Below are 19,844 nucleotides of genomic sequence, written 5' to 3'. Positions count from 1 at the left end.
GTATGTATACCGTGCAGGATACATAATGTTATATTTTAATAGGTTGTACAATTATGCACGAAGCGATACCAAATATGTTTATTTTTATTATTTTTGCATGTTTTTATATAGGAAAAGGGGGTGATTTGAACTTTTAACTTAGAAGGGTTAATCTGTGTTTTTTTAATCTTATTAAAACTTTTTTTTTTTTTTTTTTTACACTTTATTAGACTTCTAGGAGGAATCATTAGATTCCTCATAGAGATCAATAGAGTTCTACTGAACTCTATTAATCTGTGAGCTCTGTGATCCATTTATAGAGCCTGGTCCAGCCAGGATCTATCAGTGACAGAGCCACAGGACAGCAGAGAACAGAGGTAAGCCCTCCGGCTACCTCCATAGTGGATCCACCCCACTAGCCCACCAGGGAGCATTCACATGTCCCTTTAGACGCCGCTGTCAGCTTTGACAGCGGCGATCTAAAGGGTTAATAGCCAGCCGCTGAGATCGCCGCATGCTGGCTATTTGTGGCGGCCCCCGGCTACTGAGAACAGCCGGGGGCTGCAGAGTATGGAGCGGGCACGAGTCGGGAGCCCGCTCCATACAGACTGCTGAGCGCTGCATGCTAGCTATTAGCGGCGGTGGGAAACTTGCGCCCCGTGCAGACGTGCGACCGCTCCTCCCCTCAGCCCTCCGAAAGTAAAGCTGGGGGGAGCGAAGGCAGAGGACGCAGGTCTGCACGGGGAGCAAGAAGCCACCCCCCCTCATCTACCCCTCGCACATCTGCATGGCAGAAAGAAGGCAGAGCAGGGGAGAGACAGCTTCTCATCTCCCCTCCCCCTGCTCTGCTTCGGAGGATGCAAGTTTCCACAGCCGGGGCTGCAGAGTTTGGAGCGGGCACGAGTCTGGAGCCCGTCCCATACAGACGGCTGAGCGCCACAGCGCTTGTCAGGTCCGGCCCTGCTTGCCCGAAGCCGGGCTAAGGGCCGGAAAAATTAATCTGCCCGGTGCCCGGAACTGCATGTCCCGGACGTCGGGCGATAGGTATTCCACATCCCTGCAGGGAGCCTCCAGCCTTTGCAAAACTACAACTCCCAGCATGCCTAGACAACCTGGCCCTTTTTCACTTATTCTTTTTGCCTGCTACCATGGACAACAACCATACATACCCTTAGAGAATAATCGCTGTCTGGAGCAACAAGATCGGGCCTTTCTTGCTTCTTATATCCCTTTCTGGAAGATCCATCAAACTCCTCAGGAATTCTTATGTCATACTTGTCCGAAATAAAATCAAATTCTGGCATTCCATTTTTATCCCTTATAATAAAAAACAACAAAAAAACATTAAAAAAAAGCTTTTAAAATACAGAAGTCACAATATTAAAGGGGTACTCCAGTGGAAATTTTTATTTTTTTTAATTTTTTTTTTTATTAAATCATCTGGTGCCAGAAAGTTAAACAGATTTGTAAATTACTTCTATTAAAAAATCTTAATCCTTCCAGTACTTATCAGCAGCTGTATGCTACAGAGGAAATTTTATTTTTGAATATCTTTTTTGTCTTGTCCACAGTGCTCTCTGCCGACACCTGATGCCCGTATCAGGAACTGTCCAGAGCAGGAGAAAATCCCCATTGCAAACCAAGCAGCATAGCTCTGGACAGTTCCTGACACGGACAGAGGTGTCAGCAGAGAGCACTGTGGACAAGACAAAAGAAATTCAAAAAGAAAAGAATTTCCTCTATAGCATACAGCTGCTAATAAGTACTGGAAGGATAAAGATTTTTAAATAGAAGTAATTTACAAATCTGTTTAACTTTCTGGCACCAGTTCGAGAAGTTTTCCACCAGAGTCCCCCTTTAAAACACAATCAATAGACAGTAGAGCTTGGAAAAGCTTTAACGTGACTGTGTTAGACCAATGTTCCCCAACCAGTGTGCCTCCTGCTGTTGCAAAAAAAACTACAACTTGCAGCATGACTTCTATTTTTGCAGAATGCAGAATTTCTGCTGTGTGAATGGGACACCGGAATCTCATTAAAGCGAATGGGCAATTCATTTCTGTGGAATTTTCATGCTGAATTCCGCCCAGAAATTCTGCCAAGTGAACATAGCCTAAGCCTGAGCTCACACGCCCATCTTGACCCATCCCATTCTTCTCCCGTCAAAAATTAAATCGGACAATAACAGATGCAAACGGATGAGATTAAAGGGGTTTTCCGGTACTTACACATCTTATCCCCTATCCAAAGGTTAGGGGATAAGATGCCTGATCGCGGGAGTCCCGTCGCTGGGGACCCCCGGGATCTTGCACGCGGCACCCCGTTTGTAATCAGTCCCCGGAGCGTGTTCGCTCCGGGTCTGATTACAGGCGACCACCGGGCCGGCGGCATGTGATGTCACGCCTACGCCCCCGTGTGACATCACGCTCCGCCCCTCAATGCAAGCCTACAGGAGGGGGCGTGATAGCTGTCTCACCCCCTCCCGTAGGCTTGCACTGAGGGGCGGAGCGTGATGTCACACGCCGCCGGCCCAGTGGTCGCCTGTAATCAGACCCGAAGCGAACACGCTCCGGGGACTGATTACAAACGGGGTGCCGCGTGCAAGATCCCGGGGGTCCCCAGGGGATAAGATGTGTAAGCACCGGAGAACCCCTTTAAAGGCTCAACCGTTTTCCATAGACTTCAATGTTAAATTTACTGTATCCGTTTGACTAAAGAAAAAATACTGCATGTGCAGTTTTTTTCCCACCCTCAAAAAAAACGGAAATGAGCTCAGACGGGTACAAACGGAGGTAAACAGATTGTAAAAAAAATAAAAAATCCTATTGACATAAATGGGATAACCTTTAAAACAGTTTTTAATCAGTTTACAGCCTGCAAGAACAGAACCGAAACTGGGATAAAAAAAATAAATAAATAAATTTAAAAAATGGACAGACTGCCGTGTGAACCCTAATACATGTACAACTAACCCTCCCTCCCCCCCCCCCCCCCATAATGTTCAATGGTTCCTGTTGAGAAACATTCAACTACACATCAGATTTATGGTCATTGATTATTAGATCTAATTTCCTCAAAGTCCTAGATGTCTTGTTCACAATCTTATGACGAAAAACTATGGCTGATACAGAGATCCCTCAACTTACAATGGCCTCAACATACAATGGTTTCAACATACAATGGTCTTTTCTGGACCATTGTGACTTGAGATCATATTTAACACAATGCTGCAGACAGTCCAGATCTACAAAATGTGTCAATGGCTGGAAGATCTGACCAATCAGAATGGGCGTTCACTGGTAAAACCCCTGTATTACTGAAGTGTATGCACTGACTGGCTGTCAGGTAGCGCCCCCTACAGTACAGGGAGGTATTACATGTTCTGTACTTTTTACCTGTGCCAGGGTTAGCTGCTCCTTTGGACACCAGGTAAGGGTGGATCCATTTTCCTTTTTTTAGGACACTTTGTACTGTACAGGACCCTGAAGAAGCTCCTGTCCTCTACATAGACAGTGATTACAGCTCCCAGCAGATCTTTCTTACTTTTATATGGAAGGATTTGCTTTATCTATATTAGTTATCTACCTATTTTTCTTTAATCCTCACTTTTTCCTATTTTTGGATGACATTTTGGGGCTTCAGAACCAATTACCAGGTTTCCATAGAGTTCTGGTCTCAACATACAATGGTTTCAACATACAATGGTCGTCCTGGAACCAATTAATATTGTAACTTGAGGGACCACTGTATATAGTTTACAATGCCCCACATTTTGCATTCCATATCTGTATGTACAGTTCATATGGTACTGCTAAAATACATAAAGACAACACCATGAACCAGTGTTTACCAAGCAGGGTGCCTCCAGCTGTTGCAAAACTACAACTCCCAGCGTGCCCGGACAGCCAAAGGCTGTCCGGGCATGCTGGGAGTTGTAGTTTTGCAACAGCCGAAGCACCCTGTTTGGGAAAAACTGCCATAGACGTACCTTCTTATATTCCATATCATGATCCTTGTTCCCTTCTTTGAAAGGATTGCATCCAGTTCTGCCAGCAGGGCCCGTTCCGTGTTCAGAAAAGAATGTCTCAGGATGGCCTGTAGATTTGTATCCGAGTCTCGAGTCTTCTCCAGCTGCTGTTTGTGGAGTTAAGGAGCTAACAACATTGTATGTGTTAGTTTTTGAAATCATGCTGAGAAGCAATTGGATCATTGTGCATGATTGTAGATGTGCGACCATGTCTGTTTTCTACTTGAGTACACGCTGTGTTTTCTATCCCTTTTTTTTATTTTTTTGTTTGAACATGTGCTGCACTCTTCCCCACCCCCTCAGCCCAACCCTATATAAGTAGTAGTTAGCTACACATGGGCCTTTTCTTTCCTGGCAGCCTCCCAGTTTGACTGGGAGAGCATGGTAAGTGAGCTGTAACATCCTGTTCACACTGGTGTGGTGCTGTGCGGTGTCCGTTGCTGCCGTGTCTGCGGGGAGGTGCGACCCATGGACTGGTTTGAGTGGCGTTGGGGCCGCTCTGCCAGTGGGTCGTTCCCCCCTGTGGGCACTGGTGTCGGTCACCGCCCAGTGCTACGCCATTTTATGCTAGGGACGTTAGGGACCCACTCTAAATAGGTGGCCTTGACGTGGCGAGTGGGCTTGTACTTTTTGATCAAAAATGTATATACTAACAACCTGTTTGTTTTTGAAATTCTGCTGAGAAGCAATTAGATCATTGTGCAAGTATGTAGATGTGCGACCATGTCTGTTTTCTACTTGAGTAAATGAGTACATTGTATATGTCTTTAGTGCTATCTGTAGTACAGTAATGGAGACACACAGCTTTTATTGTGTAATCGTTGGCTTTGGGTCATGGACAGTCGGAGAGACGTGGTTGTGGCTCTCGAACAATGTTAGGCCGGGTTCACACCACGTTTTTGCAGTACAGTTCCCGTATACGTTTTCAATTTGAAAACCTTACAGAACCGTATTAAAACCGTATGCATTGACTCTCCATTGAAATCCGTATGCCAAAAGATGCATCCGGTTGTGTCTGTTTTGCATCCTGTAAGGTTCTGTTTTTTCCCCCATACCCAAAACCGTAGCCTACTACGGTTTTTGGTCCGGGTTAAAAACTGTATTGCAACGTATACGTTTTTTTTTTTTTTTTAAACATGGGAGTCAATGGGAACCGTACAGAACCGTATGTGCGTACGGTTTCATCCGGTTTTCACCATCCGGTTTTTACTTTGCACAGTTTTTTTCTTGGAATTTCAATCAAACAAGTGAAACTTTATTCATAATGGAATGATGTTAAAAACGTATACTTTTTTTCCCTTAAAAAAACGGATGCAGCTTGTACACACGTTTTGATACAGTTTAGTCCGGTTTTGAGGAATCAGTTTTTTTTTTTTAATCAAAAGCCTGATACGTGAACTGTATTGCAAAAACATGGCGTGAACCCAGCCTCAACTGTTTCAAAACGTGTGTACAAATTTTAACCTGTATACGGTTTGAAAAATGATGTCCAGTTGCATCCGTTTTAAGAAAAAAAAAAAAATATATATATACACACACACACTTTTTTTTTTACTTTTCATTCCATTATGAACAAAGTTTCACTTGTTTGATCGAAATTCCAAGAAAAAAAAAACTGGGCAAAGTCGAAAACCGTATGGTGAAAACCGGATGGAACCGTATGCACATAAGGTTCTGTACGGTTCCCATTGACTCCAATGTTAAAAAAAAAAAAAAAAAGTACACATTTCTAGAACGTTTTTTCACCCGGACTTAAGACCGTGGTGGGCTACGGTTTTGGGTGCAGGAAAAAAATAAATAAATAAAAAAAAACTGACCAAACCGTACAAGATGCAAAACGGACACAACCGGATGCATCTTTTGGCATACGGTTTTCAATACCGTTCTGTATGGTTTTGAAATTGAAAACGTATACGTGAACTGTATCGCAAAAACGTGGTGTGAACCCAGCCCTAGGGGGTATTCACACTACGTTATGTTAATACGAGAACCGGATTTGAATGAGCTGAGAGGAGTCATATAGTGACTCGGGTCGGCTCATTTTGTCCCCGTATCGTTTTTTGACCGGACTACACGGTTTTGGTCCATTTAGAAAACCACATACAGGGCAAAAATGAGCCAACTGGAGTCACTGTTTGACTCTGGTCGGCTCATTAAAGTGAATGTGTTTCAGCGCCGGGGTACGGGAGCACCCGGTTTTCCCCATCCCCAAACATGATGTGAATGCAGCCTTACAGCGTCTCGGCCCTTTGTGAGCGACATACAGCTCCTCTGTGTGTGGTTTCCGACCAATAGAGGCAGACGACTTACTCACTCCCTGCCGAGCGCCGTAATTGTCGCAGATGGTGCATGCACCTGAAGAGCTGTATGTCACTCAAACAGGGAAGAGATGCTGTAACGTTACTCAAGAGAGGCTTGGCATGGTTGTTATTGCAATCCATGTGGAAGGTCAAGGGTGCTCGTGGGTGTATTTATGTCTTTTGTTGGGCTGTTCTGCTCCAGGCGCTTCATATGTGGCCTGTGTCCTGACTCTTATTTTCCCTCTACACACGGACTCGTTCTTTATGCTGATATTATGCTTGCATTTTCCTATGTGAGTCTTGATTTGTAACTTATGCAGTTTGGGTTCTCTTGCGGTGCTCCCTGGAGTGTTGTATTGTTTTGTTTCTCTTATAATTACAAAATTATAAATAAAATATACTACTGTGTATGACTCTGAATAAAAGCAGATTTTACAATCATAAAGCCAACGATTACACAATAAAGAGGTATGTTATCCATTACTGTAATACACAAGGGAAGGAGTTAAAGGGGTACTCCGGTGGAAAACGTTTTTTTTTTTTTTTTTTTTTTTTTTTTTAAATCAACTGGTGCCAGAAAGTTAAACAGATTTGTAAATTACTTCTATTAAAAAATCCTAATCCTTCCAGTACTTATCAGCTGCTGAATACTACAGAAGAAATTATTATTTTCTTTTTGAATTTCTTTTTTGTCTTATCCACAGTGCTCTCTGCTGACACCTCTGTCAGTGTCAGGAACTGTCCAGAGCAGCATAGGTTTGCTATGAGGATTTTCTCCTGCTCTGGACAGTTCCTGATACGGGCATTAGGTGTCAGAAGAGAGCACTGTTGACAAGACAAAAAATAAATTAAAAAAGAAAAGAATTTCCTCAGTAGCATACAGCTGCTAATAAGTACTGGAAGGACAAATGTTTAATAGAAGTAATTTACAAATCTGTTTAACTTTCTGGCACCAGTTGATTTAAAAAAAAAAAAAAAAAAAAAAAAGATGAAGATGGGAGATGGTGATAAAAATATATCACCTGAGAACCCCTTTAATACAACCAGATCCACTAGTGGTCCCCAAAAGAAACCTACACCCAGGCATCCGTGACCCTAGACTCAGACATGGTTTCCCCCCTAATTGTAGAAGTCTTCAGAGCATAATAAATACCACATATCTATGGTGTAATGGCTATTCAACTCCTTAGAGCCTTGATAGATCGGGGCTGTATATTTCCTTTACACTAAACACCTTCTTAGGCTATTCTTACATCTTAATAAAAAAAATTTAAAAAAAAATGGAAGAAGAAATATATAAATAAAAAGTAAAAAAAAGTTTCAGTTCCTTTGTAGTTCCAATACTACAAAAAGGCGCAACATGAGTTGTAATTCTGAAATAAGGTTTTAAAGGCCTTTAGATTTTATTACCATCTCACTCTCTTTCCATAAGGAGACAGAAGATCTTATATTTCTTTCTCCAAGATGTTTGGAACAATCTCCTTGCCGAGTTCTATCAGAAACTCTGTGCAATTGTACAAACAATTGATACGGCCTTGAAGGCAAAGGACGGTCACACTATAAAAATAACACCATCCTTCCCAGTCCCTTGTTGGTTATAACGTTTAAAGGGGTACTCCAAAGAATAGGCGATATGATGTCTGATCGAGGAGGTCCCACAGTTGGGACCCCCTGCAATCTCTGTGCAGCACCTGTGCATTTAGAACACTGGGTGCGGGGCGGGGGGTCGTGACATCACACCCGCTCAATGCAAGTCTATGGGAGGGGGCGTGGCGGCAGCCATGCCCCCTCCCATAGACTTGCATTGAGCGGGTGTGGTGTGACACACGAGGGGATGCGGGACGATCCCCGCCACCAGCTCCAGGCGTTCGGAACAAAATGTTCCAAATGCTGGGGGTATGAGACGGAGATAGTAAGGCAATATATGAATATTCATTAGCCAGGCGGTGCTGCGGGCCGGGCGGCGGTTAAGTCACAGTGCCAGTTGAAGGCAGTAACCCCGCCCGTGCCAGTTAGCAGCTAATTTGAATACACCGAAAAAGAGCTATAACAGGCGAACGGCGCAGCGTGTCCGGGCAAGGTAGGACTCAAAATGTTCAGCGTCTCCCGCACTATCCACAGGTACCCGTGGAAAGTGCGGGACAAAACATGTGACAGCTTTTCTTTAAAAAATGTAAAAAAAAAAAAAAGATTTGAAAAAAAAATATATAAAGTAAACCATTATTTATGAAAGCATTCTTACTATTTTTCCTACATCAAGAAGCGAAAACAGCCCGATTGTAAAGCTGGAGTTCTGTATAGAGCTGCGTGAACGTTCACCATTTGCAATCTGTGCATTAAAAGGATATTCTGCTTGTTGAAGGAGATGATGGGCACAATGACGTGTTCTGCCTTAATGTCTTCCAGGTAGGTCTGAGACAACATTCCCACATGCATCCCAGAATCATTTTTGGTCAGCACGATGGCGTCTTTACCCAGGCGCATGGATCCAGATTTAAAACCATTTCCGTAAAGGCCAATAGGAACGTGACCCTGTACTGCAACCTTGTCACTGAATCCAAAACTGAAAGACAATAATGAAACAAGTCAGAGCCGCCATCCGCAGTTCCCGCAATGGATGGCTGTCGTGGATGCATCTATGGAGATCCAATGGAGCGTATGTAGGGATTCTTATAAACCGGGAGGACCGCAAGTGGCTCACCCCTGAGGAGATTCTCAATTGTTTGATCTCCCCCAGTCCCATGTGTTTTATGCCAACCAGATTAGGTGACAATAGTTAAAGGGGTACTCCGCCCCTAGATATCTTATCCCCCACGCTGAAACTTTTTTAAGTGTGGGAGGGGTGTTAGTAGTTAGGGAACATTTATTTTATTTGGTGACAGGTACTTTTTAAACCATACCTTACCTTCAGTTAACTTTTCAGGTTAAGCTTGTGTGTGTATACATGAGGAGTAGCAGTATATCTGGACACTATATAACTTGTATATGTCATTTCTAGCTGTTTTCCCTTGGAGGACCTTATAGAGCAGTTCTGAGAAGTGTAAGCTGTGAATCCTGTTCCAGAGTGAAGTCTAACACTCACTATAAAGCTCATGTGCTCTCTACATCTGTGTTTCCTAACCAGGGTGCCTCCAGCTGTTGCAATACTACAACTTCCAGCATGCCTGGACAGCCTTTGGAATTTAAGACGTTAATGACAGACATCACAGTGACTGGTGATATTTGTCATTTCCTGCAAGTGGCGGCTACTGATAGCAGTCATCATTCGCTGTCTATGAAGATCCTGCGTTCGCTTAATAGACTCAATGTACACTTAGACGTGCATGTACGTCACTGTGCGCTAAAGGACCAGGCAGCAACGAAGTACACGTCGCATGTCACCTAGGGGTTAAATGTAGAAGGCCTTTTTTTTTATTTATTTATTTTTTTATTGCCTCTGAATCAACAAAAACAGCCAAAAACCTGATTTCAAATTTTAGAGATGTGTAAACCATGAAATTCCTTTGTACAATAAAATTAATTATGTTACGAAGATCGGAATGGAAAAATTCCGTCCAGAGCTTCCGAATGTGGCCAGGACAGTGCAGACTTTGTTCTTCAGGCAGAATCTGCTCCGAAAATATAGCCGTCTATGGGGACGACAAACAAGTTCACTCTTATGGCGGCGGAATTTATTCAGTGGAACGTCAACTACTGAAGTGTGCACATTGCCAGGAATTCGGATAAAAAATTCTGTAGTTTGAACCTTGCTTAAAAGGGGTATTCTGACTTTATACATCTTAACCCCTTACCAAAGGATAGGGGATAAGATGCATGATCGCAGGGGTCCAGCTGATGGGGACCCCCATGATCTCGGTGCAGGCTCCGGCATTCTGTGCCGGGCACTGCCTCCGAGATGGGGACGTGATGTCACGGCCACGCCCCTAGTGTCCATGCCCCCACGGCCACTAAGTGACATACCACGCCCCCTCCATTCATGTCTATGGGAGGGGGCGTGACGGCCATCACGCCCCCTCCCATACACATGAATGGAGGGGGGGCGATGTCCCTAAGGGGAGTGGCCATGATGTCACATGCCCGTCTCAGAGCCAGCACCACGGCACACAATACTGGGGGCTGCATAGAGATCACGAGGGCCCCCTGCGATCATGCATCTTATCCCCTATCATTTGGATGGGGGATAAGATTTAAAAAGCCAGAACCCCCCATTAAGAGAGACAATTACACAAATACAGGTCACAGCTCTGTCCTGCATAGTGGGAGACGCCTCCCAGCAGTTACCTCAGCATCTTGTGCAGTTTGTCCAAATTCATCCCATTTCCATTGTCTGTGAACGTTAAGACCAGGTGGTCCCCTATATTGGTTTGATCGATCCATATTTGCTTGGCGTTGACATCAGGATCATAGGCGTTATCTGAAATAAGCAGAAAACTCACATTATTATAATTGTAGTATTGTAACCGTGACCTCCAGAGGCTTAGTCATGGATGTGCTACCGTGCAGATTATATCCTCCATTACTGGGAATCTGTCTTCAGAATAAAGCTTTTTAACTTCAGGGTTATAGGTAGAAAAGAAAGTCAAATGGTAAATGAAGGACAACATAGCACCTTAACCCCTTAAGGACCAGGCCATTTTACACCTCAGGACCAGAGCGTTTTTTGCACATCTGACCACTGTCACTTTAAACATTAATAACTCTGGAATGCTTTTAGTTATCATTCTGATTCCGAGATTGTTTTTTCGTGACATATTCTACTTTAACATAGCGGTAAAATTTTATGGTAACTTGCATCCTTTCTTGGTGAAAAATCCCAAAATTTGATGAAAAATTTGAAAATTTTGCATTTTTCTAACTTTGAAGCTCTCTGCTTGTAAGGAAAATGGATATTCCAAATAAAAAAATTTTTGATTCACATATACAATATGTCTACTTTATGTTTGCATCATAAAATTGACGTGTTTTTACTTTTGGAAGACACCAGAGGGCTTCAAAGTTAAGCAGTAATTTTCCAATTTTTCACAAAATTTTCAAACTCACTATTTTTCAGGGACCAGTTCAGGTTTGAAGTGGATTTGAAGGGTCTTCATATTAGAAATACCCCACAAATGACCCCATTATAAGAACTGCACCCCCCAAAGTATTCAAAATGACATTCAGTCCGCGTTTTAACCCTTTAGGTGTTTCACAGGAATAGCAGCAAAGTGAAAGAGAAAATTCACCATCTTCATTTTTTACACTCGCATGTTCTTGTAAACCCAATTTTTGAATTTTTACAAGGGGTAAAAGGAGAAAATGTATACTTATATTTGTAACCCAATTTCTCTCGAGTAAGCACATACCTCATATGTCTATGTAAAGTGTTCGGCGGGCGCAGTAGAGGGCTCAGAAGGGAAGGAGCGACAAGGGGATTTTGGAGAGTACGTTTTTCTGAAATGGTTTTTGGGGGGCATGTTGCATTTAGGAAGCCCCTATGGTACCAGAACAGCAAAAAATCCCCACATGGCATACCATTTTGGAAACTAGACCCCTTGGGGAACGTCACAAGGGGTAAAGTGAACCTTAATACCCCACAGGGGTTTCACGACTTTTGCATATGTAAAAAAAATATATATATTTTTTCACTAAAATGTGTGTTTCCCCCCAAATGTCACATTTTTGCAAGGGTTAATAGCAGAAAATACCCCCCAAAATTTGTAACCCCATCTCTTCTGAGTATGAAGGTACCCCATAAGTGGACCTGAAGTGCACTACGGGCGAACTACAATGCTCAGAAGAGGAGTCATATTTGGCTTTTGGAGAGCAAATTTTGGTCGGGGGGCATGTCGCATTTAGGAAGCCCCTATGGTGCCAGGACAGCAAAAAACCCTCACATGGCATACCATTTTGGAAACTAGACCCCTTGAGGAACGTAACAAGGGGTACAGTGAGCATTTACCCCCCACTGGTGTCTGTCAGATCTTTGGAACAGTGGGCTGTACAAAATTTTTTTATTTGCACAGCCCACTGTTCCAAAGATCTGTCAGACACCAGTGGGGTGTAAATTCTCACTGCACCCCTCATTACATTCCCTGGGGGGTGTAGTTTCCGAAATGGGGTCACATGTGGGTTTTTTTTTTTGCGTTTGTCAAAACCGCTGTAACAATCAGCCACCCCTGTGCAAATCACCTCAAATGTACATGGTGCACTCTCCCTTCTGGGCCTTGTTGTGCGCCCCCAGAGCACTTTGCGCCCACTTATGGGGTATCTCCGTAGTCGGGAGAAATTGCATTACAAATTTTGGGGGGCTTTTTTCCCTTTTACCTCTTGTCAAAATGAAAAGTATAGGGCAACACCAGCGTGTTAGTGTAAAAAATTAATTTTTTTACACTAACATGCTGTTGTAGACCCCAACTTCACCTTTTCATAAGGGGTTAAAGGAGAAAAAGCCCCCCAAAATTTGTAACACAATTTCTCCCGAGTACGGCGATACCCCATATGTGACCCTAAACTGTTGCCTTGAAATACGACAGGGCTCCAAAGTGAGAGCGCCATGTGCATTTGAGGCCTGAATTAGGGATTTGCATAGGGGTGGACATAGGGGTATTCTAAGCCAGTGATTCCCAAACAGGGTGCCTCCAGCTGTTGCAAAACTCCCAGCATGCTTGGACAGTCAACGGCTGTCCGGCAATACTGGGAGTTGTTGTTTTGCAACAGCTGGAGGCTCCATTTTGGAAACAGTGGCATACCGGACGTTTTTCATTTTTATTGGGGAGGGGAGGGGGGCTGTGTAGGGGTATGTGTATATGTAGTGTTTTTTTTTACTTTTTATTTTATTTTGTGTTAGTGTAGTGTTTTTAGGGTACAGTCACATGGGCGGGGGGTTACAGCGAGTTCCCGCTGCGAGTTTGAGCTGCCGCTCAAAATTTGCTGCATCGCAAACTTGCAGCCTGATACTCACTGTAAGCCATTCACAGGGGGGGAGGGGGGGGGGGGACCTCCAGCTGTTACAAAACTACAACTCCCAGCATGCACAGTTTATCAGTGCATGCTGGTAGTTATAGTTTTGAAACAGCTGGAGGCACACTGTTGGGAAACACTGAGTTAGGAAACAGACAATGTTTCCCAACCAGTGTGCCTCCTGTTGTTGCAAAACCACAACTCCCAGCATTCTCAGGCATGCTGGGAGTTGTAGTTTTGCAACATCTGGAGGACTAGTTTGCAGACCACTAATACAGTGGTTCCCAATCTGTGCCCTTCCAGATGTTGCAAAACTACAACTCCCAGTATGCCAAAACTGTCCAGGCATGCTGGGAGTTGTAGTTCTGCAACATCTGAAGGTCCAGATGTTACAGAACTACAACTCCCAGCATGCCTGGACAGTAAGGGCATGCTGAGGATGTGTAGTTTTGCAACATCTGGAAGGGCACAGTGGTCTCCAAACTGTGGACTTCCAGATGTTGCAAAACTGCAACTCCCAGCATGTCCAGACGCCAAGGGCTGTCTGGGCATGCTGGGAGTTGTAGTATACAGAGTCCCATTACAGCAATGCATGTCGCTTTACGGCAACGTGCATTGCTGTAAAGGGCCCGACCGCGGCTGAAGATCTACTCACCTGTCGCCGTCGCCACCATCTTCCTCGCCGGGATCCGGGTCTTCAGGGACGAGGTAAGTACCGGGGCCGGTCCCCAGCACTCCCCCGTCCCCCGCTGCGTCCTCCGGTCTTCCTCCCGTCCTCTCCGGACTTCCAGGGGCCGGGCAGGGCGGGAGGAAGTAATCGCCCCCCCCTCCTGCGATTGGTCGGTTAGTTAATCGACGTATCGCAGGGGATCGGAGGAGGTTTGCCACCTCGCTCCGATACTTTAGCATGGTCCTGGCTGTCTGTGACAGCCGGGATCATGCGAAGTTACCGGGCGGTCGGGTCCCAGAGACCCGATCAGCCCGGTATCGCCGCAGATCGCAAGGGCGATTTCCCTTGCGATTTGCGGCGATCGCCGACATGGGGGGCCTACATGGACCCCCTCGGCGTTTGCCCTGGATGCCTGCTGAAGGATTTCAGCAGGCATCCAGTTCCGATCTCTGCCCGGGGCGCGGCAGAGACCGGAAATACAACAGGACGTTCTCTAACGTCCTTGGGCATTAAAGCCCAGGTAGTGAGGACGTTAGAGAACGTCCTATGTCCTTAACAGGTTAAAGGGGTCCTCCGGTGGGAAACATTTTTTTATTTTTTTAATCAACTGGTGCCAGAAAGTTTAAACAGATTTGTAAATTACTTCTATTAAAAAATCCATATCCTTCCAGTACTTCTTAGCAGCTGTATGCTACAGAGGAAATTCTTTTCTTTTTGAATTTCTTTTTTGTCCTGTCCACAGTGCTCTCTGCTGACACCTGATGCCTGTATCAGGAACTGTCCAGAGCAGCATAGGTTTGCTATGTGGATTTTCTCCTGCCCTGGACAGTTCCTGATACGGGCATCAGGTGTCAGCAGAGAGCACTGTGGACAAGACAAAAAAGAAATTAAAAAAGAAAAGAATTTCCTCTGTAGCATACAGCTGCTAATAAGTACTGGAAGGATATGGATTTTTTTAATAGAAGTAATTTTACAAATCTGTTTAACTTTCTGGCACCAGTTAATTTTAACATTTAGACCCCAACGCTGTATGCATGCGCTGCGGGGGATCGGCCACGCCCCCTCAATTCAAGTCTATGAGAGTGGCTGCCGCCATGCCCCTTCCCATAGACTTGCATTAAGGGGTGTGGCCTGATGTCACAAGGGGGCGTGGCTGACCCCCACAGCGTGCACAGCGTTTGGAACTAAATGTTCCAAACGCAGCCGGAACACTGGCCAGTGGAGTACCCCTTTTAAAGGAAACCTGTTTTTACTTTAAAGGGGTATTCTAGGATCTTTTTTATTTGACTGCGCTACAGGGGCTGTAAAGTTAGTGTAGTTCATAATATAGTGTCTGTACCTGTGTGTGACGGTTTTCTCACAATTCTTCTGCGATTTTCACCCCAATATTTATTTTTAACAGCAAACAAAATTACTCATGTCTCGGGATTTCCCAGGTTGCAGTGCGTCGAGACGTGACATCACTAGTCAGGTGATTAGAGAGAGCTTAAATTTTTCAACAGCTGTAGGCCCCTTATTAGAAAACACTGTTTGAATGGGTGGGGTGGCTGATGTGTGGGAGGAAAGAAAGTGACCACAAACTTTCAAGCATGGAACTGTGGGATGTGTAGTTTAGAGAACAAAATCCAACAGGAAATACCCAGTTCAGTCAGGTAAGTACTAAAATCCCCTTATGGTGGATAACCCCCTTTAATACTGCCCAAATCAAAAGTCATTGGGGCGGTTCTCATCAACTTCCCGACCCGCAAAACTTGATTGACTGATCTCTCCCTGTTTATATAGGAAATGATCTATCAATCATGGTGCGGGGCCTGGGATGATACAGTTAGTGGGACATTTAAAAAAAAAAAAAAATTATACAAAAAAAAATAATAATTTAATATAATCAAAATTGTATTTTGCTACCTATTGACTCCATTGCGTAGCAACATAATGCCTCACGGATATTCTGCTGCGGAAATTCCGCAACAGACTTTCAGCTTCGGGAAAGCTGCAGCTGATTATTTATGCACCCAATGACTAAATCTTTATTCCCAAGCTGAGTGAGCCTAATTTTTCTATCCTCCAACCAAGTTGCCCACCTTAAAGGGGTACTCCGGTGAAAACCTTTTTTCTTTTAAATCAACTGGTGGCAGAAAGTTAAACATATTTGTAAATTACTTCTATTAAAAAATCTTAATCCTTCCAGTACTTATTAGCTGCTGAATGCTACAGAGGAAATTCCTTTCTTTTTGGAACACAGATTACATCACGAGCACAGTGCTCTCTGCTGACATCTCTGTCCATTTTAGCAACCGTGCATAGCAGATGTATGCTAAGGGCAGCATGGTGGCTCAGTGGTTAGCACTGCTGCCTTGCAGTGCTGAGGACTTGGGTTCAAATCCCACTAAGGACAACAATAAATAAAGCGTTATTATTATTATAATAATGTCAGCAGAGAGAACTGTGCTCGTGATGTCATCAGAGAGCATTCCAAAAAGAAAATAATTTCCTCTGTAGTATTCAGCAGCTAATAAGTACAGGAAGGATTAAGATTTTTTAATAGAAGTAATTTACAAATATGTTTAACTTTCTGCCACCAGTTGATTTAAAAGAAAAAAGGTTTTCACCGGAGTATTACATTGGAATCACTTTTCGTCACACATCCTAAAACACTGTTTGCTTTTGCAGCTGATGCTTGACATTGAGCGCTGCTGCTTCAGTCCAAGAGAATCCCGACATGCTCAGTAGCTTTCCATTAGCCCAAGTGTGTCAGGCTAAGATAAGGAAAAGTACACAGCAAGGGGGGGGGGGGGGGGGGGGGGGGGGGTAATGACGCCATTGATGGCTCGCTCTGAATGTATAACATGTTGCTGCTATATAAGGTGCTGGATATAAATTCTGACCTGGAGATATGGTCGTATTGTATATTTACCAGCTAATGTCTGACCGGTACATTAACCCCTTCTGGGCATAGAATGTAGTATGATGTTGGGAAGGAGATATGGAGCAGGTGCTGGACCTGTCAGCAGTAATAACTCAGATCTTGGCTGTTTAAAGGGGTTCTCCACCATAAGGTGATTTTAGTACATACCTGGCAGACAGTAATGGACATTCTTATGAAGGATCTGCGCTTGTCTTGTGGCTAAATGACTATGTTGTGAGATTACCATAACACTGTGGCTAGCTTTTTGTGAACTGGTATTTCCTGTGAGTTTTTTTTTCCCTACAAATCCCATAATTCCATTTTCCTCCCTCCTACACATCAGCCACCCCACCCATTGAAAAATAAATGAGCTGCATCCATTCAAAAGACCTGTGGTTTTCAATCAGGGTGCCTACAGCTGTGGCATTAGTTGCAGATTGATCCCTCCACCCATTGAAGCAGACAGGCTCCCTGTCATCAGCTGACTAGTGATGTCAGGTCTCGGCCGCATTGCAACCTGGGAAAAATCTGAGACAACAGTCATTTTGTATGCTGATAAAAATAAATATTGGGGTGAAAAAACCTTAGGAGGTCGAAGCTACACGCCATTAGCCGCTAACGTAGATTAGCAATGTGGGGCCCAGTTTGGGAGATCGCGGGGGTCCCAGCGGTCGGACCCCCCGCGATCAGACACTTATCCCTTATCCTGTGGATAGGGGATAAGTTGTCTTTTGCTTCAGATTTCCTTTAACCCTTTAGATGCTGAGGTCAGTAATGGTAAAAAAGGAAGGGTGTACTAATAGAGAGGTCAAAGAGCAATACAAAGGTGGATTTGAACTGCCCGATACTTCTCTCTCCCGGTTTTATCTGTCGGGGGAGTCAGATGATATAAAGCAGGTTATAATGAAGCCATGACAGCTATGACTATTATAATGGTCATCAAAGAAACCTTGACTTGACAAGCAGCCACATCAGGGTGAAAAGAGCAATAAAGAACTATAACAGCACAATGACAACATACACACAGACTTACCTATAAGCTCCGCAATCGCACTGAACGGCCACGTATGACTTGTGGAATTGGTGTGCAGAAACTTGGGGCACAGCTAGAACAGAAAAAGAACAGCGACACATTAGTAGAACGTACGACTGTTACTACAGATTGTCCAAAAAACCAATTAGAGCAGAACAACCTCAGTGGTTCCTTTTGGATCCTACATTTTAGACTTGTTAGTGCGGATAATGGATGCAGCATGGAGCAGTTGGTCAGCATGACCTATGGGAGGTGCTGGAGGTACTTAAAGGGGTACTCCAGTGGTAAACTTTTTTTTTTTTTTTTTAATCAACTGGTGCCAGAAAGTTAAACAGATTTGTTAATTACTTCTATTTAAAACTGGACAGTTCCTGACATGGACAGAGGTGTCAGCAGAGAGCACTGTGGTCAGACAGAAAAGGAAATTCAAAAAAGAAAATAACTTCCTCTGGAGCATACAGCAGCTAATAAGTACTGAAAGGATTGAGATTTTTAATAGAAGTAATTTACAAATCTGTTGAACTTTCTGGGACCAGTTGTTTTCCAGGGGGAGTACCCCTTTAAGTCCCTCATTTATATTTACCATTTATTTTGAATAAACTTCTTGCTTTGGCTTAAAGGGTAGCTCCTACCATCCCTTTTTTTTCCCCTCTTTTTTTTTTGTCCCTGCCTATTACCCATCTATCCCTAACCCCCTCCCTGCCTTTACATTTTTTTTTTTTAACACCTTAAAAATTCTTTTTTGTCTGCCTGTCAGTGTGCTCACTACCAGGCAGACTTCCCCAGCTGGCATGACGTCACTGATGCCTGCTGGGGCCGACACTTCCGCCCGTAGTTCACCTACACAGGGTGCCTCCAGCTGTTTCCCCACTGCAACTCCCTGTTTGCCCTGACATCTATTGGCTGTCAGGGCATGCTGGGAGTTGTAGTGGGGAAACAACTGGAGGCATACTGTATAGGTGAACACCGGAGCACATACCGCACCCAGCCGCGCAGCCCGCAACTCTCTAACCCCCCCCCCCCCCCCCCCCGTCGCTCAACTCATTCCCCCTCCCCCTTAGTTCACCCAGAGTACCCCCTCCCCGCCGCGCAGCCCGCAGCCCCCCGCCACTCCGCTCAACCCACTCCCCCTCAGTTCACCTATTCAGTGTCCCTCCAGGCTTCCCCACTACAACTCCCAGGGCATGCTGGGAGTTGTAGTGGGGAAACTAGAGGCATACTGTATAGGTGAACAGTATACATAATACAATGAACATAATACTTTACCTTGTCCCCGAGCCTGCGCGCGTCCTCTTCCTTCAAAGCGCTCGCTCCCGCCTGTCTGATTGACAGGCGGGAGCGAGCACAGCAGTGATTGAATTTTGACACGTTGCCAGGCTTCAGTGAGTCGGAATTCTTAGTGACGTCACTGCTGAATGCATTCGGCCACTAGGAGGGCGACCCCTAGTGGCCGAATTTAAAAGTGATTTTAAACGGTTTTAAAATCACTTTTTTTTTATTAAACTATATTAGAGATATGTTGTAGTACTTAAGTACTACAACATATCAATTTTTTGCTTTCATGACAGTGCCCATTTAAAGACTGCACCTTCTATTGTAAAATATTTGTTACTAAAAAGGAGGATGTCCCAAATGAACAATGCGTTCTCATTAGAAGTGTCCCCTGACAAGATGCAGATCACTAGTATCACTTGTAAGATCCTAGCAAACAAGAAAGGATCCAGAAAATACATCATTTACCGTATATACTCGAGTATAAGCCGACCCGAGTATAAGCCGAGACCCCTAATTTCAACCCAAAATCCCAGGAAAAGTTATTGACTCGAGTATAAGCCTAGGGTGGGAAATACCTCATCCCCCCCTGTCATCATCCAGACCCGTCATTAACATCCTCATCATCATCCCCTTGTCATCATCCCACACATCCCCCCTTCATCATCCCCTTATCATCCCACACATCCCCCCTTCATCATCCCCTTATCCCACACATCC

The 19,844-nt window shown here is 44.3% G+C and overlaps 1 protein-coding gene across 1 annotated transcript in view; it reads right to left on the bottom strand.

Moving 5' to 3' along the window:
- MORC3 (MORC family CW-type zinc finger 3) overlaps positions 1-19,844 on the bottom strand; it is a 77,069-nt gene that overhangs the window by 43,234 nt on the left and 13,991 nt on the right. Inside the window, 5 exon segments of the mRNA XM_056559609.1 lie at positions 1,149-1,296; positions 3,967-4,114; positions 8,654-8,868; positions 10,587-10,719; positions 17,853-17,925. Of these exon segments, the coding sequence (XP_056415584.1) occupies positions 1,149-1,296; positions 3,967-4,114; positions 8,654-8,868; positions 10,587-10,719; positions 17,853-17,925 (717 nt within the window).

The sequence above is a fragment of the Hyla sarda genome, chromosome 2 (assembly GCF_029499605.1).
Source record: "Hyla sarda isolate aHylSar1 chromosome 2, aHylSar1.hap1, whole genome shotgun sequence".
NCBI lineage: Eukaryota > Metazoa > Chordata > Amphibia > Anura > Hylidae > Hyla > Hyla sarda.
The sequence above is the reverse complement of the archived record's forward strand: the minus strand, read 5'-3'. Positions and strand labels throughout refer to the sequence as shown.